This window comes from Carya illinoinensis, chromosome 1 (genome assembly GCF_018687715.1).
Source record: "Carya illinoinensis cultivar Pawnee chromosome 1, C.illinoinensisPawnee_v1, whole genome shotgun sequence".
NCBI lineage: Eukaryota > Viridiplantae > Streptophyta > Magnoliopsida > Fagales > Juglandaceae > Carya > Carya illinoinensis.
This window is the reverse complement of record NC_056752.1, coordinates 37,348,925-37,375,137: the sequence shown is the minus strand read 5'-3', so window position 1 is coordinate 37,375,137 and position 26,213 is coordinate 37,348,925. Positions and strand designations below refer to the sequence as shown.

Here is a 26,213-nt window from a genome sequence, read left to right as displayed (position 1 = left end):
CTGGTAATTAATTCTCATATTTGTATGACTAAATTAAATTGTTATTATTAAAAAAATATAACTTTAAGATCGCATTAGATTTAAAAAATGATTTTGGATAACATATCTATTAGAATTTTGGATGATAATTTAACGGAAAGACATTTATAAAAAGAGTAATGACATTCTTGACTCATGACATTCTTTTCAACACTTACCTGAACAAATAAAATTAAATCTATGTCATAGATTTAAATAAAGGAGCTTTATATAAAACTTCATTATCTCAATCAATTATAACAATATTAATAATAAAAACACTACATGCGTATTGCCATCTTCCACTAAATTTTGTCTTCTGTAATGAAAATAATGGTGTCAAGTAATTGGGCAGACATCATACAAATATGACTAAAGGTATACAGTAATAGATTATAAGTCATCATGAATCCGTAGAAAGATTTGGTTGCAGCAGTGGTTTTGCAGGGTGATAAGACGTCTGGATGATTGAGGACAACAAGCACCTTAAAACGGTCTTTATGGCTCATTTGTGTTCACTTCTAACTTGGTCTCGTATAGCTGATTCGGTTTTTGTTTCAGAAGGTACGTATTTCCTTAGTTTTATTTCTTTATTCATGGTAAGGAAAATCTGCCTACACATAATCTGTCTGTGTATATATATATATAATATAATTAAAACTTACAATGTCTTTTGTGTCTAAACAGGAATTGTCCTCATCAAGAGATCTAAATATATAAGAGACTCTCTATTGTTCATTTCAAGACCTGTAAGTGCCTTTATATATATATATATATATATATATATATATATTATATCTCTTTTTGCTGGTCCCTACTTATAATTTTTTTGTGGGTACTTGCTTTGAATGGCAAATTAATTTTGAAAAATATTTTATTCAAGAATTTTGATATGTGATATCGATCTATGCTTTTTATAAGTTCCATTTTGATGGTATTTTTTCATTCCATGTGTTATTTTCTTATCTTCATTTTTTTGTTGATTTAAAGTATAAATAATTTGGTTGTATGTATTTTTCAACATATGAATCAACGAAATTGTTTATAGCATTTAAAATGCATCATGGAGGTATGGATTTCGCATTAAGCAATTGTTATTTATTCATTTAGTTTTGGTTGTGTGGAACAGTATCCAACTTTTGGAAGAATCATTTGCTTCGTTAACATAATGAGAAGTGGTAAGATTGTGTTAATAAGTTATGTAGCATTTGTTTTGAAATAGTAATATTAATTTTGTAAAAGTTAAGTTTGGAGACTATTTTTTGAAGATCATAGAAAACAACGAGCGGAGAATATCCCGTATAAAGATTTACTAGAAGAGAAAAAGGAAGAACTCCGTAGAAAACATAGAGAAAGATATGCTAAAAAAAAAGCATCTAGCAGCAATTCCCTCCAATTAAAAGATTCAACTTCATTTGATGGTGATCAACTGACTAAATCAATTGATGAACGTTCAAATGATGATGTCCAACATAAAAACATCATTCAAGACTTTACTGTTCTACAAAAGGTGTCAAAGAGACAACAGATTTTCCATGCTGATGTTGACATTGGTGAATTGATTTCATCCCATGAAGTATGTGTTCCTCCTGGTGTAAATGTCTGTATGGTTGATTTAGCAGTGAAGGTTGTACATAGGCTTTCGACCATGGTCCATATTTTTGGGTGCCACAATCTATTATTATTGTAAAAGACAACTTGTTATATTCCAATTTCTCAGACATACAGTTGTTTTAATACAATTGCTGTATTTTTCTTTTATACTATTATTTACTTTCATGGGAAAGTTTTACATTTATATTTTGTCTCCACTAGAGAAACGTCCCTTGAACGTTTTAATTCTACTAGTAGTTATACTAAATCACTATAACTAATACTTCAACAATAGCTATAGTGACCTATACTAATAGTCTACTATTAATACTAATATACTATTATATAATTTATATAGTTATACTAATCACTATAATTAATACTATGTATAGCTATATAGTATATTTATCACTTTGATTAATATAATTTAATTATCACTATACTTATATTTAATTAATATATATAAATCATTATAGTTAATACTTATATAGTTATACTAAAGCACTGATTCACCATAACTAATATTACTAATATATAGCTATATTAATGGTCTAATACTATTATAATTTATATAGTTATACTAATCATAATAAGTTAATAACTAAATCACTAGAAATATAACTATATATATTTAGTATGAAAGTATTATTATATTATTTAATATATAACTATAATATATAGTACTAGTATATAATAATATATTATAAGAGTTATAGCATAAATATAATATATAAATTATAATATACTAAATCACCATAACAGTATAACTAATACTAATATATAGTTATGCTAATAGTCTACTATTATATAGTTATACTAATCACTATAATTATAACTAATATATAGCTATACAATATACTTATATAGTTGTACTAATACTATTAGTCTATTATATAGTCTAAGACTCAATTCTAATATAGGCTATATAGTTATAACTAATACTAATATTTATATTAATACTAATAATGTAGAATATAATTATACTAATTAACTGATTCAACATAACTAATATTACTAATATAATATAGCCAAATTGAATTACTAATAGTCTAATACTAATACAATTATATAGTTATACTAATCATAAATTCATAATAACTAAATCATTATAAGTCTATAACTATATATATTTAGTATCAATGTATTACTATAGTCTTTAATGTATAACTATTAACTATAATATATAGTACTAGTATAACCGATCAAAAAAATATATATAGTACTAGTATATATATTAATGTATTAACATATTATAAAAGTTATAGTATAAATTATAATATATCATATATTTGTAAATTTATAATAGTATTAGTATAGTTAGCTTAATATGTAATATGTTAGTATTAAATCACTATAACTACATAGAGTATTAGTAATAAGAGTATTACTATTATTTAATATAGTATTACATATAGTATTACTATCATTACATATAGTTATTAGTTATAGTATTAGTACTAGTATAGTTATTAGTACTAATAGACTAATAGTATTAATTATTAGTATTACATATAGTTACATATATAGTTATCACTATTACTATTATTACATATAATTATTAGTTATAATATAGTTATTATTACATATAGTTATTAGTTATAGTATTATTACTAATAGACTAATAGTATTAGCGTATTACTAATATATATATATATATTAGTATACTATATGTATATATATTAAATATATCACAATATAATTACATAAGTATTAAACAAAATGTCATTAGAAAAAAAAATTCAACCGTGGACCGAATGAACCGACCAGACTAGACCGGACCGAACGGTCCTGAGGGAGTTTGGTCCGGTCCAGGATGGAAAAACCCTGGACTGAATAGGTCCGGTCCGGTCTACAAAACCTCCCCAGACCGAACCGTGTGGACCGGACCGGACCGGACCGAACTCACCCCAAACTTTAATGGCTCATGATGCCTCTCATTCCATTATCCTTCATAATCTTCACTATTTTTCAAAAAGCAAAAAGTAACAAGTTTTTTTTTAGGGTCGGTTTGGCAATTGGAAACTTTCATCTCAAATTCAAAATTTTTATCTCATCATTACAATTTTTCTAAATCTTTAAATAAAATATAATAAATAATTCAAAATTTTTAAATTTTAAAATAATAATAATATTTTATTTTAAAATTTAAAATTCTCATCTTTCTATCAAATCAAACGAAGTGAGTCTACAAAACACACTCTTTATCTTATTAACATGACAAGACTTGATTTGTAAAAGATTTTAATTTTAAATTTCTCTAACAAGTCAAATCTTGTCATGTCAATGAAATAGAAAACCTGTTTTGTACACCAACTTTCGAATAGAATTTTTCCGTCGAGTTTGTCTTTTAATTTTATCCATATATTTCAGAACTTTTATTTGCTTCCAAGGCAATAGCACCAGCACCACTTTAAACCAAAAATAAAAATAGAACTAAAAATGAAAAATATAATTTTAAATGAATATTAAAAAGGCGTTGCGTTTGGCATTTGCCTTGGAAAGTTGGAAGCGAATGGAGTAGTCTCATGCTCACTTCTGATAGCTAAGAGTGTCAAATCATGTTAGCGAATCGTGATCATGTCGTATCAAAACAGATATATTATACTATATAGGTCAATCATAATCCAATCCGTTAATCTTATCGTGTCAAAGTATCAAACCCTAACACGATCTATTAACATAACGAGTCGTGTTATATCAATCCGTTTTAACCCATTAGTAAATATTATGAAATAAGTTAACACGACATAATACGAACCGTTTCAAACTGTTAATATAAATAGGTTCAATAGGCCTCAAATTTATCCGTTTGACCTGATTAAATTTAGCAGAATTTTATATAAATGTTAAAATCACAATATCTATAAAAATTATAAAACTAACTACAAGTCCAAAATTACAATCCAAATAATAAAAATATCGAAATTAAAATTCTAACAATTTTACTTTTAGGTATATGGATATAATTGTAACTTCAACTTTCTTAACGTATCATAACGAGTTATAATGGGTCAAAACGGGTTGACTTGTTATCAACCCATTAAGCAATCATGTCTTAACAGGTCAATCCGTTTTGACCCGAACCCATTAAGACTAAACTCTAATCTGCTATTCTCGTGTCGTGTTCGTGTCGGGTTAACGAATCATGTAACATATTGTCACCCCTATTGATAGCACAGTGCTAGCAACGCCTCGATGAATATCATTCAATGATATGGCTTTCCCCATTTTGAAGTGAAATATTATTTCGTCTGATAGTTATACAGTGAAATAACATTAAAATTAAAAGTTGAATAAAATATTATTTTTTAATATTAATTTTATTTTAAATTTTGAAAAAATTAAATTTTTTATTATATTTTATATAAGATTTAAAAATAATAATAATGATTAGATGAAATGTTTTGTACAAACAAAATTAACAAGACTATTTGAAAACGATATATATCAAATAAACATTAATCTATCTGTTACTCAAGAATTGATGAATTATCAATGATCTACCTATCCCATGAGAAATGTCTGGTCATTACAAATTCTTTGCAAAGAAAGAAGAGTAACGCTTCGGGCCGGTGGCACCTATAAGTGGTGTTTATCGGAAACCAATAAACAGCTGACACGTAGGCGAAATTGGTTGTCAGAAATGAAGCCGCGCTGCAGGGGATCACTCTCACCCTGCCCCATCTGTGTTCACCCGTACCTTGTGTCAGATGTTTCTCTCACCCCCCATCCTTGTTTCGCGAGCTTCTCTCACCCATCTGTATTCCAGCGACGACCCCAAATCGGTGCTACTCGGTCGGCGACCCCAATCGGTGGTACTCGGTCTCGTGCTACTCGGTCGGCTCGGTGCTACTCGGTGCTCTCCATCCCTCTCCTTCCCAACCACACGCCGTCTCCCCCTCCCTCCCTCTCCTGCACGCCGAAACCCAACCACACGAAACCCAACCACACGCCGTCTCCCCCTCCCTCCCTCTCCTGCACGCCGAAACCCAACCACACGCCGTCTCCCCCTCCTCTCTATCTCGCATCCCAGAAACTGAAACCCTAGATCGACCGAGTCCTCCATCAAACCCGACCCCTCCATAAAACCCTAACCCTCACTCACTCAACTCCTCCATAAAACCCTAACCATACCTCAGCCGATTGAAACCCATGTTGTAACCCTCCCCCACTCGAGTCACTCCTCCGAAGGGAAAAGGTAAAAAATTTTGATTTCTTCATGGACGTAATTGTTGTGAAGTACTGGTCTCAAAACAGAGGTATTGTTTCCCTCTTCGAATTCTGGATTTATCATTTCCGTGATATTGTTGTATAAAATTATTAGTTGATATTACTTGCCTCATTTGCCTGTTTTTTGCTGTGTTCAAACTCTGAAATTGTAGAATTTAGTAATAGATCTCTTGATATATACCTTAGATAGATAGTAGAATTTTGTAAAAAAAACAAAAAGTGTAAGCAAATTGCTCTGAAAAGAGTTTGTCAAATTCGGGATTTGACACACCCACTTGGCATTGGTTTGATCCAAAAGAATGGATTATCTCAAATCTTTAGAAGAGGGAAAGGAGTCTAATCTTTCCAGCATGTTCAATTTAATAATTTGCCTGTTTTTTTGCTGTGTTCAAACTCTTTTCTTTTGCTGTGTTCAAACTCTGAAATATTTGCTGTGTTTTGATGGGTAGATGAGAAGATTAATGTTTTTGGAATGGTTTGGGGTCCTGAATCTTTGTCGGTAATTGTTTGGGCTCGTGATAATTGTTGGGGTCCTGAAGATTAATGTTTTTGGAATGGTTTGGGGTCCTGAAGATTAATGTTTTTGGAATGGTTTGGGGTCCTGAATCTTTGTTGGTAATTGTTTGGGCTCGTGATAATTGTTGGGGTCCTGAAGATTAATGTTTTGTCTGGCACTTGATGGAAGACTGGTGAACAGAGGATTTTGTTGAATTATTCAAGACTGCATCATCAAAGGGTAGACTGCTAGTGTTTAAGTAACATTCGATGAAGGTAAGTGTTCTAAGGAAACACTGATCTTGAAATTCATTTATTTTTTGTGGGTATCCTAAAATTTGTATATCAATGCAGTTAACTCTGAAATATTAATTAATGCATGTTGGCAATGCAGTTTGACGACGAAAGTGGTGTTAGTTTGGAAAGACCATTTTGCCATTGTGGGATTCCAGCAAAGTTAAGGATTTCTGCCAAAGATACTAGTTTTGGCAGACGGTTTTTCAATTGTCCAAATTATAAGTTCAACAAACAATGCGGATTTTTTCAATGGGTTGATTTTGAAATGGAACAAAACTATTGTTGCAAAATCACATTAGAGTTAGCTCAAAGAAGGAACGACAAGATCAATCAAGAACGTGTAACAGCTGAAGCGGCAAAATTTAGCGCTATGGAAAAGAAGTACAATGGAACATTAAAAGTTTTATATCTTTCATGGTTTTGTATTGTTGTTCTTTGTGCTGTAATTGTTTTTTATGTGAACGATAATCATGTATCACATGGTTAGTAGGCCAACTTTATTCAGCCTTTGTGCATTTCTAATGTAATCAATTATGTAAAAATCAAACTTATATATATATATATATATGATTAGGCGCTCCATGTGGTATTGGTATCAAATTACAATAGTTCTGGGAGTAGACATTCAATAGTCAAACCGAAATATTCATGTTTAAGTAACTTTTTTCCGAATGGCAGCTTCTATGTCCATAAATACTAGGTTGCAAGTGTTGCAAGTGTCAAAATACATATGTCACAACCAAATAACCAAAATTCTCGACCAACAAACAAACATCTTTCATGTATTAAATGCCATGCCTTCATTCATCTCCATAGCCTTGTTTCCTGTGACATTTGGCAAGAAAAAATAAGTTGCATACCTCAAAATGTAAAAAAAAAAAACAATAAGCCGGATATGTTAAAGAAAAGTCAATAAATACTATAAAAAAAAATCTGGGATGTTAGGTTGGATACTTACTTGACATGATGTTTCTTATTCAAGATCCACCCTTTGTGATATGTTATCATTTATATTTCCAATATCCCTACATGAAAGTTAAAAAAAATTATAAACATATTGGTCATAGATTGAAAGACTAGAAAAAAATGGGAAGAAAAGTACCATACCCCAACGAAGGGCAATTGTTCCTCGTATGGCCCTCAACCTTGCAAATGCCACATCGCCGTTTCTTCACTGATTGAGTCTCTCTCGGGTTCTTTGATCTCAAAGATTTTGGTCTTCCTTTCGTCGGCACCCGTTGAGGATCTAGTAAAATTCCAGAAAAATTTGATATTACTTGTGATCTTATCATAGGGGAATCTACACGTGACATATCTCCAGCTTCTAAATTTTGTTCTCCAATATCTTCCATCGAAAGCAATTCCTTGTGTACCTTATCCAAGGCAAGAGATAAGTGGTTCATTTTAAACCTTGATTGTGAGCCAAGTTCGGCAATATCGTAAAACTGCATCATCAAATGGCTTTTTCGCAATATTGGATCTTCTTGTGTTGGAAAAGGGCCCTCGGAATTTGGGATTTGAAGGATAGCTCTGCTCTTAGCATTGATGGTCCATCGCTCTAGAACATAGTGATGTGGCAACATATCTAAGTTTGATTTCTTCATAAAGACACATAAGATATGCCTACAAAGAATTCCAAGAAACTCAAACTTATGACAGGTACATATTGCCTGGGTGCCACCTCTACTGTCCAAAGTCACATAATAAATCCGACCATCTTTACCGTTAGGTGCCACCTCATACATCTTGGATTCTTCATCTTGCTGAACTTTTGTCATTTTGTACCGTTGACAATTGAATAGCTCTTCTTGAAATATATTGAAAGACTTCCTTGTATACACTTTGGCCACCTCTTCTTCAATTTTCCAACATGTTCTCAAAACCGGGTTAGACGATTTCGTTCTCACATCCTTCTCTTTCTCCTTAAAGTACCGTGCACTTAAGGCTTTCTCGTACTGATGAACGAAGTCACTCACCATTGTGCTCGATCGCACATAATCCTTGAAAAATTTGTTCATACTCTCACTCCTTTGTGTGGTTGACATACCTGCACAAAATGTGGTTCGCAAGTAAGCCGGAACCCACTTCTCCCATCGATTGTAAAGATTTTGCATCCAATCATTACATGCTAGACCATACTTCACCAGTATTGAAACCCATTCATCCTCAAACTCTTCAGGTGTAATAGTATCATGGATACAATGATGGAACTCTTTTTGAAAGTCTGGATACTTGTTATAGACATGTGCCAAATGTTCTGGGAATTTTTGTAAAATATGCCACAAGCACAGCCGGTGATTTGTATTTGGGAGTACCACTGCAATAGCCTTGGCCATGGCTTTGTCGTCATCAGTAATTATGGTTGAAGGGGCACGCCCAAGCATAGCTTCCTGCCATGTTCTCAGTAACCATATATAGGATTCAGCTGTCTCATTGACTAACAACGCACAACCAAACATTATGGTTTGGTGATGATGATTAACTCCTGAGAATGGCACAAATGGCATCTTATAAACATTTGTTAGGTACGTCGCATCAAAAGTGACAACATCTCCGAAGTATTGATATGCAGACCTTGATCTTGCATCTGCCCAAAAGCAACTGCCCATACTCCCATTTTCATCAACCTGCATAGAGTAGACAAACCCAGCTTCTTTACACTGTCGTTCAAGAAAGTAGGCATACAACCTTTGTGCATCTCCCTCTTCAAAGAATTTTCTTCTTTTATTTCCCAAATAATTTTCGACATCCTTTCCAATACAACCAATTTTAAAATCACCACCTGCTTCTTTACTCAATACTGACATTATCTTTCTCGTCGGTACACCAGATTCATTCAAAGTGAGAATGAGGTTTTTTTGCACACGTGTAACTCCTCTATGGCCATGGAGTAAGCTAGTAGACCTCGGTGTGAGTAGCTCATGGTTGTGTTCAGGCACGAACTTATATACTATCCACCTTTCACCATTCTTTTTTATACACATCGTAGCCTTACACCCAATCTTTGTTTCAGCAAGTTCCGGATTTTTTCTTTCTTTTTGTTTGAGACTTTCACGCCTAAATCCTTCTCTTGTACAAACATAGTGTACTCCAATTAATTTTTTTTCCCCTCTTGATAATTGCGTATGGTTAGTCCTCATTGCAAAACTTTTCTTTCTTGCATACGCTTTATAAAATGCTTGGGCATCCTCAACTTCATCAAACTCCTTCCCAATGAATGGTTCAAAAAGTCCACTACTAGAAGTGGAAATTAAATTGACTCCATCTCCATCTTCTCCGTTTTCTCCATCTTCCACATTATCTCCATCTCCATCTCCATCTTCCAAATTCACATTATATTGCTCTTCCACAGTTTCTTCCTCAGTAGGAAAATTTCTACTCGTTAGTATCTCAACATCATCACTATCCGAACTCCACCCAAAATTCTTCATCCCAACATAAAACAATGTAACCAAACAAAAAACCAGTCACTAAAAAAACCACAAGCTGTAATCAATATTTTATAACTATATACTATTATTTCAATCATCAACATGGTTCAAACAAGGCCATACGAATAATGAACATGATACGGTTCAAACAAAATACATACAAAGTATCATCTTAAACTTGGAATGCACTTGGAATGAAATACAAATTTTACCATGATTTAATACTGCTATAGCATTTATATATTGCATTTTTCCAAATTTTTATTCAACATTCATTGAAAACAGAATACATACAAACAGATTAACATAGTCAAATTTTTACCATGGTTTTCACTGTTACTTCGTCGTTTCGTCGTTTAGAGCTGTTCGAAGTCCTTGAAAAATATCCTGGAACAAATTATGGAACACTTTGTTATTACTGGAACATTACGCATTAGGACCTAAAAAATCCTAAAACCAGATTCCTAAAACCAGAAAATAACAAACCCGGAGTGGGAGTGGGAGTGGGAGTGAGAGTGGGAGTGGGAGTCTGCGTGAAGGGGAGTCGACGACCACTGGACAGCAGCAGCAGCAGCGATTTTGGTCGCCGAAACTCGCCGGCAAGCCGAAACCCGATCGAGATGAGGTCGCTGGAATACTCGGAAGAGAGAGGCCGAGACCGAGACGATTCGAGCCGACCGAGTAGCACCGAATGGGGGTCGTCGCGTGAACACAGATGGAAGAGAGATCAAGACCGGTGAGAGAAGCTCGCGAAACACGGATGGGGGGAAGAGAGAAGCTCGCGAAACACGGATGGGGGGTGAGAGAAACACGGATGGGGGGAAGAGAGACCAAGACCGGTGAGAGTGATCCCCTGCAGCGCGGCTTCAGCAGGTTCATTTCTGACAACCAATTGCGCCTACGTGTCATGTGTTTATTGGTTTCCGATAAACACCACTGATAGGAGCCACCGGTTTAAAGATTTTCCCAAGAAAGAAAAAACTAAAGAATCTTTAGGTAGGCTTTTCTAGTTTGGGTCAATCAGCTGAACATTCTCACATACAACACAACACCATTGATGTGAAAGCTTGCCACGTCAATTAACAGAAAAAGTATTGATGTTTTGAATTTTCTTTTTACTCGCATAATAGAATCCATAATAAGTGATTTCATAAATAGCATAGCTCAAGTTAAAATATGCATAGCCATGCAGAACCCAGAGAATCTCTCAATTCACAAGTTGGAAAGGATAAAACTAATTGTTGAGTAATCATCAGAAAGAGGGGGAGACAGATCATCAATGGTATCCAGGGAGTAAAAAATTATTGAATTGAAATCAATAAATCAGCCTTTTGTTTCCCTTCCAATTTTCCCCTTAACTGCAAGGAATTCTCATGGTAATCCTCATGCAATAAAATGATGTAACAGCTATAACCCAAAAGGCAGAAACGAAAAATTATACATCTCCAAAGACCCATACACACCACCGTAAGTTGGGGTGTTCTGTTGAAACTTCCTCTTACAGAAACAAAACATCCTTTTTCACATCTAAATCTAGGTATTAGAAGGAAAAGGCTACGCCACCCTCTATCACTCATTTTATGTTTTCCCTCCCTTGATCCTAACGAGGGCATTAAAAGAATGCAAGATTTTAAACTCGATCCAATACCCACAGATTCTGTAATTGGTTCATTCTACGCCTGGCGGTTTCTTCTGACATCCGACTTCAAATTTGGATTGTCACTCTTCCCCATCTTAGAGCTCTCTCGACGAGACTCGGGCACTGCATTGTCTGCTTGACTTCTCCTGCATCTTCGATCCTGAAATTTCCAATCAGGCATTTGAAGGATGCATAGCTTTCAACTTGAAACAATCATAAACATATACTTTGTGGGAGAAGTTGTGCTTTAATAGTTAATGTATTGGCATTCAATGATTCTATTTTTCATTATTAAACATGGACTTTCCAAACTTTCAGGAGTTGATTTCCCTACATCTTAAGTGAAAAAGCCAAATGTTTTGTATGTTTATCATATGCATGATTTTCTGTTAATGACACACTGCACTGAGATGGGTTTATCTGGCATAGGAAATTGGATCATTATTGTCAAACCTCTCTGGGTATAGGATATTCCTCAGACTCAAGCATGCAGACAACTTGACTCATCTTTGGTCTCTTGTCAGCATCAGGATCGACACACCTCAAAGCAGTCAAAAGGGCTCGTTTAAGGGCACTTGTTGATGGTCTAGTCTCAATGTTAGGATCCACAACCTCTTCAGAGCGCCTGCTTCCAACCATCAGTTTGAGCCAGTCGACTAGATTTACCTGCAAGAATCACCCAGTAAAATATTGTCAAGACAATGCGCCATGTCATAGATTTTAAGAATTTGAAGGTCAATAGATCAGTTACAGGAAAGAAGACTGCATGACATAACAAATTAAAATGCTAGAAACTCCAAAATAACATGAATAAGTGACTTTATATGCATTATCCAGTCCATTGAAATAACAAGCTATGTTTCCACCAATTGGTGCAACCTTGCACAAAGTTAAGGGAAAGCTCGATTATATTAAACCCCTTCAGTAACTGCTCAAACAGTGAACGATACTAGCATTAAATTTCAGCAGAAGAATATGATTGCATACCTCATTTGGTGGCCGTCCGTAATCCACTGGGTCCCTTCCAGTAATTGCTTCCAGAAGCACAACACCAAAACTGTAGACATCACTTTTCTCATTTAGGAGGCCAGAATTAGCATATTCTGGAGCAACATATCTGAAATATGAACAAAGGAGGGAGAATGAGGATAATTACAATATCAATCAGTCAAAGTAATATCTTATTGTACACATACTATCATCACAGGAAACCAAGCAATGCAAAAAACTGGTCATTCAAAAGATGGGGAAAAATCCTTACCCAAAGGTACCCATAATTCTAGTCGTAATATGACTGGTTCCAGCACACAGCAATTTGGCAAGACCAAAATCAGATAACTTTGAATTAAAGTCATCATCAATCAATATATTGCTTGATTTGATATCTCGATGGACAACTTTAGGCTCAATAGCCTCATGTAAATAAGCCAGCCTGCAAATGTAATCATACGTTTCAAGGAGTTGAAACTCGAGACAAGGTTAAGTTATCAAATTAAGGCATGTATTTACTTACGCCTTAGCAGTACCGAGGAGAATTTTGATCCGAGCTTCCCAAGTTAGATATCCATGTTGACGCATGGCTCCATGGAGCCACTGCTCTAAGTTGCCATTGTTGACATACTCATATACCAATAACCTGACAAGGAAATAAATTCAATACTTGTAAACTTAGCGCCAAAAGCTATCTTGCTCTCATGTGTGTGCAGGGTGCGCACACACTCACAACCAAAGATTAACATAAAAAACATTCTGGATGTTCATTTACAAAACATGCACACGATGCATATATGAATATAAAAGAGATTTGAGTTTCCTTTGTTTTCCTGTCAAAGATATTCTTGAGGAAAATATTCTTCATGCAATTTTATTTTTAAATGAAATTGAAAGAAGACACAAAATTCATTATGAAAATTCATTCATGAAGATTTGCTCCAACACAAAGTTGTGAACCTAAAAGACTATTACTTGTGCCTAGAAACCAAGATGGAGTATAATCGGATATCATACCTTTCAGTTCCTTCAATGCAATACCCCAAAAGACGAACTAAGTTCTTATGCCGAAGGTGACCTATAGCATCAACTTCCACTCTAAATTCTTTCTCAGCTTGTCCTCTGTAAGATAATTTATGTAAAGACTAAAAGTATAAAAAAAGATTAAAAACAATGGAAAATATGCAAAGGGAAACAAGCTTGTTGATGACTTACAAATTGTTGAAGAGCTTCTTAACAGCTACAGGAGTATCATTAATCAAATGACCTTGAAAAACAGTTCCATATCCCCCCTCACCAATAATATTTTCCTTTGAAAATCCGTTTGTTGCTCGCTCTAGGTCCCTTAATGTAAACCAGTGACCCCAGCCAAGGTGAGAGAATTCGGGCAAACCAGACAGAGGTGAAGCAGCAGAGATGGGATGCAAAGGAGGCTTGTAAACAGGAAGTTTTCCCGAACCTCCCTCTTCTCCTGAGTGAGAACTAATACCTTGCTCGGCATGATTAAATGAGCCCGATTGACTATTATTATCCCCATTCTTTGAATGAAGCATAACTTTATCCAACTCTCTGTTGGTCAATTTTTCATTAAGGGCAAGGAAAGCACCATTTTTGGGAATGTAATGGTTAGCTGAAATTTGATCAACCTTAATCTCTTTGATTTCTTCTGAAACAGTTGGAATCTGGCCAACGGGAAGCATGTCATTAGCCTTTCTGGATTTCTTCCGTGAAGTAAGGCAAAATGATAGGACCACAAGGATGATTACAATAAACAACCCCACAGTGATCCCCATTAACACCCATAACTTCAGACCAAAAACAAATGTCTTCGTGGACAGTCCGGTGCTAAGATCAGTTGCCATTGCTGATCCGATACCAAGTTACCTGCAATATTAGACGGTAAAACATTTGATAAAAGCAATTCTATATATCAAGAAACTCTAATTTTTGCATCTGCCACCAATAGATAGATATGATAAGCCGGCCTGCTTGTTAAATACAAATGTCAATCATAAAAAGGAATAAAACATCTTGAAATTGGCAGCATTACACAATTTTCAACAACTTAATTTCAATACACAGAGAGAGAGAGAGAGAGAGAGAGAGAGAGAGAGAGAGAGAGAGAGAGCCGGTGAAAGAAAATAGTGTAGATGCCAAAACAGATTTGTTGAAAGAGGAATAGAGCAAAGCAGAAGAACGATCAGAAGAAACGGCACGGTCAAATATAAAATGTTATTCAATCCCCGCGGACGAAGCAAAGGCACATAACAGTGAAAATGTAGAGAATTAATGTTTTTCAGGTCCACACGAATCCAGATTTCACCAAAGGCAAAAATCAAATTTCAACAGATAAAGACGTCACTTTCTGATATATCAACACGTTCAACAAGCACATTTCATAAATCATTTCACACAAACCAATAACCACACAAGACACAACCCATTCATCCAAAAAATGAATAAGAAGATATTATATCCCGAAAAAACTCAATCGTCTGGGGCCCAAGAGAACCAAAATCTCTATGCAACCATTTGGACTTGCCTTACTTCATTCTCATCGACAGTAAGTCTAGAGTGTTAGACTTCTGGCAAACAAATAAAGCAACAACTAAACCTTTTTTTTTTTAATTTTCTTTCATAAGTTTACAGAGTTCTTGTCAACAAAATAGAGAATGAATGAATATAAACACAAACAAAGAATAATTAATATACAGAAGCCCTATGTCTAGACAAGTTTCTCATTGCTAACCTGTTTACAGAACCACTTCTGAAATCACTTCTCCACAGCCGCCTCCTCGGAAAATGAACCAAACTCAAACCTTAGATCTCTTCTTAAAACAACCCCAAAAGCCACACATGGAGATAATCTCATTCTCAGGCTCTCAAACCAATCCCATTGTCCAAAGTCTCCATATGCAGGAATTCTGTTTGGCTTTCCTTTCTGGGTTTAATCAAGTGGTATCACATACACAAGCTCAAATACGGAGCTTTCTCAAGCGAGCTTGCCCGTTTTGGAACACCCAAAAAGAAACGAAATGTCCCCGCAAAAGCACAGACCTTTTTTTGCGGTCTGAGGAAAATGGACAGCTTAACATGTACATGGAGTTTTGAGGAGACTAAAATGACGGTGGGGTTATTAGAGAGAAGGGAAGGAATTGTCAGTGGTTGGTAACGAGGAGAGGCATTTACATTACATACAGTAAATGTGAAGCATGAGAATTGGAAGCTGTCTTTGCTGTTTCTTCAAAATTCTTTCTTTTCATTTCTCTTCTTTTCTTTTTAATATATAATTATTTTCTTTTCCTTTTGCCAGTCAAACGGCACTTTTGCAGGATATGAAAAACTATTTTCTGTCATGATTACAGAAGACGAGCAATCAGTGTGAACGAAAGAAATGTTAAAGTGCTATGCTCAATGAAAATGAAAATATATTATTTTAGCGTCTTAATACTCACGAAGAGATTCAAAAGACCAAATGAACAGACCCCGAACCAATGCGATACCCATCACTAGAAGAGTTATTTTTTCACATCAATGAAATAAGCAAAACCCATCTTCTTGATTTCTGTGAATTTCTTCCTCATTTACTTTAATGGGATTCTTCGGATATTCCGTTTTAGTAGTTATGATAGTCTTTTTATTTTTCTTTTCTACCCCCACGGCAGTAGGTATGATAGTCAAAGAAACAGACTGGACACCATACCAGGTTTTTTGATCCCCAAAACACCCCTGTAACGAAGAGATTGGCCAACCACTATACCCACTAGATCGCAGCCTCCAACAACAGCAGGACTGTTCTGATGATAGTTATATTAATTTTCATTTTCGTGAGCAGCAGCGTTCGTGTAATAAGGAAGTTTCTGATTAATATCTGATATCAGATGCAGAGGAATAGAATCGGTATGGAAATGGAGAAGCAACGTGTATATCCACGAGTGAAGAGAGAGAGCAAAACCTGCGTACCTTAACTACTGTCCAAAGAACAGTACTGTCGCCCTTTGACATTTTTAGCTTGGTTACAATGCTTTTCCGAACAAATGATTCAGTTTTGAAACGCTTCTGCATTTATGAAAGAGAAGTCATGCCCTCAATTAATGACTCTTTTGGTCTAAAATTAACTTATCTTTTACTGATATATATATATATATATTAAAATTTTATGTGAACTAATTTTTACGTCTATTTTTATATATTTAATTAATGTGATTGATTATATATTAAAAAAAATTAATACAGTCAATTTTATTAATAGAGCACGCAGAGAATACGTAAAAGTGATTATATGTAGCATTACTATATAGTATCACAGCTCGACCTTACTATTAGTTTATTTTTAAATTTTTTTTCTTTATACATTTTTTAATATTTTTTAAAAAAATTAAAAAATTACATCAATATATTAAAAATTACTTCTTTAATAATTAAATAAAAAAAATTTACGGTACATTTGGGTGAACAAGCTAACTTTATTCTATATATATATATAAATTCTCCAAACAAGATGTTTCTTTCCATGGAAATGTACATAGTCACTACAAGAAATTTAATTTTTAGGGACGAAATTTCTTAGGGACGAAATTAATTTCGTCCCTAAAAGTACTTTTCTGAGACGAAATTTTTAATTTCGTCTCAAAACATGGAAAACCTTATAAATCCGTTCGAACTAAAAAAAATTAGTTCGAACTTGAGATTCTGAGACGAATTAGGTCGTCTCCAAAAATCTATGCCGTTCGAACTAATTAAATTTAATTCGAACAGAAAATTAATTAATTCGAATGCAATATTATTTGTTCGAATTAGTATTAACGTGTTCGAACGGTATTATTTAATTGAAAAGATATATTGTTAAAATTGTAAGAATACATATTTTTTCTATTAATTTTTTATCATTTCCAAAGTAAATAAAAAGTTCTATATATTATATATTATGATTTACAATGAATTAAAATATTTACAAATTCATAAATAATTAATTTTATGTAATTAATTTAAAAATATTTTAGTTAACTAAATATTAATTTAAAGATAGTGTCATTTTTTCAATTATCGTGAACACTAAGTATAATGAGAAGAAATGTGTTATTAACAATAAAGAGGCTAGCAAACACTAAAAATAAAAACTATACTGCATTAATTACATTCCAAAATGAGTTAGACGTTCTATACAATATAAAAAAGTAAAAAAATTACTAACAATATTTATTTATTATATAAATCAAAATCCTCCTGTAAAGTTTGCAACCGTCCTTCTAGGTCCTTAAGCTTCTCCATCATGGGCTGAATGAAGTCCCTCAATAAAATGTCGCGGTGGTCCGCCAATATAGCTCGTACCTCATCTGGAGTAGCCCCAGCAGGGTGTCTCTCAATAGGGGCAGCAGCAGTAGAAGCTGGATCAGTAGGCGGAGGCTGATCCTGTAGGACTGGACGAGTCTTCGACAAGTGACCCTTGCTCTTACTGAATGTGATCTTGTTAACGGGCCCCATCTGTGGCGACCTCCGCTCAGTCAAAGTCACTGCAACCCCTGAATGGAGTAAGAGGTTAGATATCAAAAGCGCAAATGGTAGACTACCTCCACCCGAATAGCGTGACTCTGTGCGAATGCGGAGGAAGAAATATAATGCCAGATCAATCGGCTCCCCCTGTGCTAACCATAACAAAAATCTGGCCCGCTCGATCCCGAAATCAGTCTTGTGTTTTTTCGGATCAATGTTATACCCAACAATCAAATTAAGCATTCTGAAAAATGCTATACAGTCGGCCTGTCGGATCACTTTACCGCCATCATATGGAGGAGCCTCAGGGTCTCGCACTAGGTCACGAACCTGATCGTCTGTGAGACCATCATCAGGTACCTCATCACCGCTCTCGCTATCATCCGAGCTAGCATCCAGCTCTGCGGTCTGTCTATCCGGCACTGGCGATGAGGATGCGACTGTAGTGTCCTCTCCAGATGGTGCAGTCGCTGATCTCGCTGCTGCTGCTGCAGGATAGGCACCGGGCTCTCGCCGCAAATCTAGGAACTCAGCAATAACGCGAGGAGAGAATATAATACTCACTCCCCGGACTACTAAGTTATAGCATAGAGCATCACCAGGTTGCTCACCCATGGCACGGTAAAACTCACCGACCATCTCAGGATATGCTGTGCCCCTCTGTTGACAGATCGGGGTCCATCCACGATCGGTGATGATGTCATGTATGCTCCGCCCCTCCCAAGTGAGGTCACGGAAGTCACCTAAAATGATCTCCCGCTCAACTAGTATAGGCCTGACGGCCGGCTGAGAAGGAGATGCGGAGGTACTTTCTACTGTCTGGGGTCTGGAACGTTTTCTTCCGCTGCTGCTTGCCATTAGTATACTGTTGATGTATAAAAGATATATGTGATCTAATTAAAGTGAATTAGAGGAATGATGATATTGTGCTATCATGGTTGACAACTGCTTATTCAAATGGCCTTTAATTCCATTCGAATTAAATTATATTCATTCGAATGAAATTTAAATTCATTCGAATGAACATAATTTTCATTCGAATGACCTCAGATATGTCCATTCGAATTAGCCTAAAATCTATTCGAATAAAATTATATTCCATTCGAATTAACATAAATTTAATTCGAATGGACTTGACTTCAATTCGAATGAAATTTGTATTCATTCGAACGGACCTGAGCCAAACAGACATGGCTGAGTCGACTCAGAACCGAACCGACACATTCATTTTTATGAAGGAATCCAATATTTTAATCAGTAGAAATGATTTAGGAGTAAATCCCTATCATTTCTACCGATTATAGTTGTGTCATTTGCCCCCAAAACAACAAAATGGGGCCGGATTGATTCAAAATCCGACCCCCCCAAAACTAACTAAAAAAATTATAAAAATAATTAACATTTAACCCATACCTCTTGTTCTAGGAGATTTGAGGAGTTGGTCGGAGTTGGTGGCGGCGTTGTGGCTGCTAACGGCGGAGGAAATCGAAAAGTTCGAATGAGAGGAGGCACGAAATCTCCTGGGGAAGAAACTGGTTCGCGGCTTAAATAACGTGATTTCGTTCGAACGGAAGTATAATTAGTTTGAACTAAAAGGGTATAAGTTCGAACTAGAAGGGTATAAGTTCGAATGAATTATATAATACTTCATAAAAATATATATATAAGTACAAGAGGTAAAACAATTGAGAAGTATTAGTAATAATAGTATATAATACAGAGTATACTAGTACTAATGGCCAAATTTCTCACTAGTATATATAATAATATATATTAGATAACTATATATCGATAGTATAGAGTTTTATACTAGTTACTTATATATATTGTAAGTATCTAGTATATATATATGTAATAGTATATATATTATGGATTAGATGAGTATAAAATAGTATTGTCTAAAGTATTGCATTATAAAGTAAATATAGTAAGTATATAGTAAAACATTGCATTAATTATACTAGTATAAAAAACATATTTCTAATATGTTTAGTTTGTATATTAATAATAAACCAAGTACTTGGACTATATTATAAAATATTACAGTATTATTAGTTTTCATATTTTGATGGTATCTATACTTTAATATCACTTAGTATTATACTATTAGTGATACTTAGTATTATACTTATAGTGATACTAACTTATAAGTATAACACTATTAGTGATTGTAAATAAAATATTATACTATTTTAAATACTTAATATTATAGATTGATAAGAAACTTAGTATTATGATATTAGTGACACTTAGTATTATATAGTCTATATAATTTTTACATATACACATAATAATATTGGGTGTATTATGTGTATAGTTATATATTTATCTAATTATCTGTTCGAACTAATATAATGTTAGTTCGAATAGAGATAATTCATGTTCGAACGAATTTTTTTTGTTTGGAGGGAAAATTCGCGCCAAGTTATCAGTATATGCTGGAGAATATTCCTTTTTCTGTTCGAACTGGAAAAATATTAATTCGAACGCGAAAAAATTGTGGGAAAAATTAGCGGTATTTGGACTTTCGCGTTCGTACTGATTAAAATTTAGTTCGAACTGAAATGCACATATTATTAATCCGATCCTTTCACTTCATTTTTCACTCAGATTGAAGATTGAGAAAAGGAGAGAGAGCGTGGCAGAGGCTGTGAGAGAGTGTTGTGGAGAGAGAGAGCTTGAAAGCGTTGAGAGAGAAGAGATTCTTGAGAGAGAAAGGAGAAGGACAAGAGGTAAGTTGTGTTTTTTTGTATTTTTCATTCCGATTTTCGTTTACAAATATCTATAGAGTTTTTGCATTTATTTGTTGGGATAGAACAACAGTTTAATGTGTTTTATGTATATATAGGTATTGTGGATTGACTAAAGTTTGAATTGCTAGTACAAGAGGTAAGTTTTATTAGTTTTCTAAGTTTTTTAATAATCATATTTAGAGATATTCATGATGTTTTGAGTTTGTTGTATTGAAATATGGCATCATGAATGCAGAAATTGTGTTTTGTTTATCAGTTTTGTGCTCTGTTTCGTGACTGGTTTCTGGGTTGGTTTAATTCGAACGCTCTGAATACCGTTCGAATTAATTTTTATTTGTTCGAACAGAATATAACTTCACCAGCGTTCCATTCGAACTTATAGAGTGTTTGTTCGAACAGTATCACAGAATTAAATACTTATTATTTGCAGTGATAATTAAATAGCTTAATACTCCAAATATAATAATAAGATATTTAATTAAAAAATTATAATTAAATATGTGAAGATATTTGAGTACTCAAGTAATAAGATGATTAATACTTAATGTATAATTAATTATATCTAAGTACACTAATTAAATAACTTAATACTCCAAATATAATAATAAGATATTTAATTAAAAAATTATAATTACATATTTGAACATAAGTAAGTACTCAAGTAATAAGATGATTAATACTTAATGTATAATTAATTATATCTAAGTACACTAATTAAATAGCTTAATACTCCAAATATAATAATAAGATATTTAATTAAAAAATTATAATTACATATTTGAACATAAGTAAGTACTCAAGTAATAAGATGATTAATACCTAATGTATAATTAATTATATCTAAGTACACTAATTAAATAGCTTAATACTCTAAATATAATAATAAGATATTTAATTAAAAAATTATAATTAAATATGTGAAGATATTTGAGTACTCAAGTATTAAATATTTCAAGGCCCATCATGTATACTTGTAATGTAATCTTCCCATGTATTTGTGACATATGCTTGTTATGTTTATTACTGAGTGTTTGGATTTTGTAGTTATTTTACATGCAGTTAAACCTTAGACCCGTTCGAGAGTTGTGGCCAAATATTCTCTTAAAGAATATTTGGGTATAACTCTTGAATTGTCCAAAGTGGACAGTTTGGGATTCTATCATCTATATGGCATATATACTTAGTTATAACTCCTGTGTTAGTCAATTTAAATTTTGGTTTAACATTTTTCTACATTCTTCGAGTATGTAGTTCATAAGTTTCTCGGCTCATGAATAGGGTCGACGACTTATCGTGACTAGCATACTTGAAGAATTGTAGGGAAATGCTGCCGAAATTTAAACTAACATACGAGTTTTAGACTGAGTATATATGCGATATAGATGATAGTCTCTCGAATGGGATAGGACCAACTACCTTAAAAGTACATGGTAATTAAACACATGTATTGTAATAGTTGAATGATAGTGTTTATCCCATGATTGTGGTTTTCCTTTATAGATGGATAAAAGTTGGATGTTGTTGGGAGATAGACTTGGTCGAGACTATATACAATATGCACAAGGGGTGAAGTCTTTCTTAGAATTTGCTTGTGGGAGTGTTGATAGTCGAGGATTTATAAGATGCCCATGCAAGAAGTGCAAAAACCTTAGTTCTTATAATATGACGGTTGTGGAGGATCATTTATTCGTAAATGGAATTGATGGTAAATATTCAGATTGGGTTTTACATGGAGAACCATTTCCCCAAGAAGTTAGATTTGGCAGTCACACCAACCAGATGGGTGAATGTAACGAGATCGACACGGAGGACATAAATGTTGATATTTCTGATGATGGTTATGATAATGGAGAAGATATGACTGAAATGTTAGGAGATCTTGGCGCTGGCATATTTGGTGCCAGGGTTGGAGAAGGAACATCTACCCAGTCATTTGGGGGAAATGAAGACTTTGGATCATTGTGGGAGGATGCACAACGAGAATTGTACGAAGGGTGTACCCGTCATAGCAAGTTGTCATTCACTGTCAGGTTGCTCCATATAAAGTCTATTTGTCGTATTTCTGCAAAGGCTATCGATATGCTGCTTGAATTATTTAAAGAGGCTCTGCCAGAGGATAACGTAGTACCTCGGAATTTTTATGAAGCGAAGAAATTGAAGCGAGGGTTAGGATTTGATTATAATATCATCCATGCATGTAAGAATGATTGTGTTCTCTTCTGGAAGCAATATGCAGAATGTGAATCATGTCCGGTGTGTCTTGAGTCAAGATGGACATCAGATAAGCGTAATGTACCCCAGAAAGTGCTAAGACATTTTCCGCTTATTCCTCGACTTCAAAGATTATTTACTTCCCGGATGACTGCGAAAGATATGACTTGGCATCACACAGAAAGAGTTCAAAATGATCAATTTCTCACTCATCCTGCAGATTCCTTACAATGGAAGAAATTTGATGACGAGTATCCATGGTTTGCTGAAGAACCTCGCAATGTACGTCTTGGTTTAGCAACTGATGGGTTTAATCCATTTGGCAACATGAGCACTTCTCATAGCACTTGGCCTGTCATAGTAATGCCTTATAATTTGCCACCATGGAAGTGTATGAAGGATCCTTATTTTATGATGACTCTATTGATTCCAGGGCCAAGGTCACCAGGAAATGAAATAGATGTATATTTGCAGCCAATGATGGAAGAGTTGAAAGAGTTGTGGGAACAGGGTGTCAATACATATGATGTGGCCGCTTCGCGTGAATTCAAAATGCATGCTGCAATACTTTGGACAATTAATGATTTTCCGGCATACGGGAACTTGTCTGGGTGGAGCACAAAGGGAAAAATGGCTTGTCCTGTTTGTAACAAAGATACACAGTCTCAGTGGTTAGCGAATGGCCGGAAATTATGTTTCATGGGACACCGTCGATATCTACCTCATGATCATAGATGGCGAAACAATAGGGTAATGTTTGATGGAACGGTTGATCGTAGGTCATCACCACCAGAGTATTCTGGCAGTGATATTCTCACTCAATTGGCAGATGTCCCAGACAACAGATTTGGAAAGAATGCAAGATGCCGAAAGAGGAAAAGACAAGCAGTGGAATTGAATTGGACCAAAAAAAGTATTTTTTTTGAGTTGCCATACTGGTCTACCTTAACACTGCGTCACAATCTAGACGTAATGCACATTGAAAAAAATATATGTGAGAATATTTTGGGTACCCTGATGTCAATACAAGGAAAAACAAAAGATACAGTCAACTCTCGTAAAGATTTGAAAGAGTTGGGAATCAGATCAGAGTTGCATTTGCAAGATACTGGGTCATCAGCTTATATGCCCATTGGATGGTATACACTTTCAAGTGATGAGAGAAAGAAATTCTGTGATTGGTTTATGACAATCAAATTACCCGATGGTTATGCTTCGAACATGTCAAGATGTGTCCGACCTCATGATTGGAAGATAACTGGTCTAAAAAGTCACGACTGCCATATATTTTTACAGCGATTGTTGCCAGTTGGTGTGCGGGGAAAGCTTACTCCAGATGTTCGTACAGCTATCACAGAATTAGGGCGATTTTTCAAAAATATTTGCAGTAGAACGTTGAAAGTTGATGCCTTATTAAAAATGGAAGCTGACATTGCATTGATATTGTGTAAATTGGAGAGTTTGTACCCGCCTTCATTCTTTGATGTAATGGTTCATTTGGCTGTGCATCTCCCTCGTGAGGCTTTAGTTGCTGGCCCCGTTCAGTATAGATGGATGTATCCTATTGAACGGTTTTTGGGAAAACTTAAGCGATCTGTGGGGAATAAGGCTCGTCCGGAAGGATCGATCGCAGAGTCATATATTCATAATGAGTGGCATACATTTTGTTCAATGTATTTTCGTGGGGTTGATACTAGATTTACGAGACCGGATCGAAATTATGAAGGTGGACAAATGGGAGTTTCGTCAGCATTTACCGTGTTTTCCCAGAAAGTACGTCCTATAGGTGCACAAGGGGGCTATGACCTATGTGGGCGAGAGTTTGAAAGAGCTCGATGGTATGTCTTAAATAATTGTGAAGAGATTGAACAGTATTTGAGGTTCGTGATGATCATCTAATTTGGTAGTAGTATTAAGTGCATTTCTAATAATATAGTATATATTGATACAAATTAATAATTCACATTAACATATGCAGCGAACATATACAACTACTTCGCACGAATGGTGTGACTGACGTAGAAAAGACGCATGAAGAAGAATTTGCCTCATGGTTTGAACATACGGTATTGATAGTATAAAAAATTATGCTTGAAAGTATTTTAAACTTTATTTAATTTGTAGGTGTCATCATATTTATATATGATATTGATATAAGTAGAATAAAATTTATTTATGTAGGTTGCATCGAAATATAATGAACATTCAGGTGAAATCTCACCAGAAGTATATGCTTTGGCATGTGGTCCGTCTAAGCGGGCTATCCAATATTCAGGATGTTTGGTGCGTGGATATAGATTTCACACAGCAGACAGAGAACGATATAGGAAAACTCAAAATTGTGGGGTTGTTGTCGAAGGAAGCCATGGGGATGAAAATATTGATTTTTACGGAATTGTGGAGAATATCATAGCATTAAAGTATGTGGGGGGATATATGGTCTGGTTATTTAAATGTAACTGGTGGGATGTCTCGAATCCTAGATTGGGAGTGCGTAAGGATGAATATTTTGTAAGTGTCAATACATCTCGCAAATGGTATGAGGACGACCCATTTGTTCTCGCATGCCAAGCAAATCAAGTTTTTTATTTAGATGATCCGGAGTTCGGAAATCCATGGAGAATAGTCGAGAAATTTGCGCCGAGAAATGTGTATGATTATATTCCAGAGGTAGACAAACCACATGAAGAAGTTGATAGTCCAGACCATGAAGAAGCATATCAAGAAAATGAATCAGGCATCAATCTATTTGTTGATCTCAGCCATTATGACATGGTCCCATTGCGCAGAGAAGATGTTCAACCCGAAGTAATTGAAGGTGACATGTCGGAAGAACATGAATCAACTGAAATGTCTACTGAGGATGAGAGCGATTGGTCCAGCAATACTGATACCGAATGATTTTCAAACAGATATTTGTGTAGGTAAAATTCTTATAAAAATATTTCATGTATTTTGTTCGAATAATAATATATTGTGTAATTTCAAACAGATATGCCTCCTAAACGCAAAAGAACACGTGAGCCATCCCCACTACTTAGCGAATCCCCCTGTGCTTCACCT

General features: G+C 34.6%; 3 protein-coding genes across 3 annotated transcripts; 1 reads left to right on the top strand and 2 right to left on the bottom strand.

Annotated features, from left to right (window-relative positions):
- Nucleotides 1-6,310: 6,310 nt before the first annotated feature.
- On the top strand, nucleotides 6,311-7,120 carry LOC122302531. Its single transcript, XM_043113833.1, has 2 exons — nucleotides 6,311-6,612; nucleotides 6,731-7,120. The coding sequence occupies exons 1-2, from the start codon at nucleotides 6,607-6,609 to the stop codon at nucleotides 7,118-7,120; spliced, it is 396 nt and encodes a 131-aa protein (XP_042969767.1). The 5' UTR covers nucleotides 6,311-6,606.
- Nucleotides 7,121-7,606: 486 nt separating this feature from the next.
- LOC122295780 (protein FAR1-RELATED SEQUENCE 5-like) lies at nucleotides 7,607-10,064 on the bottom strand. Its single transcript, XM_043105056.1, has 2 exons — nucleotides 7,741-10,064; nucleotides 7,607-7,658 (listed from the first exon to the last, which is right to left on the bottom strand). The coding sequence occupies exons 1-2, from the start codon at nucleotides 10,062-10,064 to the stop codon at nucleotides 7,607-7,609; spliced, it is 2,376 nt and encodes a 791-aa protein (XP_042960990.1).
- Nucleotides 10,065-11,344: 1,280 nt separating this feature from the next.
- LOC122317017 (probable receptor-like protein kinase At5g18500) lies at nucleotides 11,345-16,715 on the bottom strand. The gene is made up of 8 exons (XM_043133908.1): nucleotides 15,443-16,715; nucleotides 13,909-14,577; nucleotides 13,711-13,815; nucleotides 13,217-13,339; nucleotides 12,965-13,135; nucleotides 12,691-12,820; nucleotides 12,157-12,369; nucleotides 11,345-11,863 (listed from the first exon to the last, which is right to left on the bottom strand). The coding sequence occupies exons 2-8, from the start codon at nucleotides 14,553-14,555 to the stop codon at nucleotides 11,738-11,740; spliced, it is 1,515 nt and encodes a 504-aa protein (XP_042989842.1). The 5' UTR covers nucleotides 14,556-14,577; nucleotides 15,443-16,715; the 3' UTR covers nucleotides 11,345-11,737.
- Between the last annotated feature and the right edge of the window lie 9,498 nt (nucleotides 16,716-26,213).

Excerpts from the sequence above, each read along its gene's own strand:
- LOC122295780 (XM_043105056.1), bottom strand. The coding sequence starts at position 10,064 with ATGAAGAATTTTGGGTGGAGTTCGGATAGTGATGATGTTGAGATACTA. Across the intron at positions 7,659-7,740 it reads AACAATTGCCCTTCGTTGGG|GGATATTGGAAATATAAATG; the intron begins GTATGGTACTTT and ends ACTTTCATGTAG.
- LOC122317017 (XM_043133908.1), bottom strand. The coding sequence starts at position 14,555 with ATGGCAACTGATCTTAGCACCGGACTGTCCACGAAGACATTTGTTTTT. Across the intron at positions 13,816-13,908 it reads AAGAAGCTCTTCAACAATTT|AGGACAAGCTGAGAAAGAAT; the intron begins GTAAGTCATCAA and ends ATTATCTTACAG. Across the intron at positions 13,136-13,216 it reads CTCCTCGGTACTGCTAAGGC|GCTGGCTTATTTACATGAGG; the intron begins GTAAGTAAATAC and ends TTACATTTGCAG.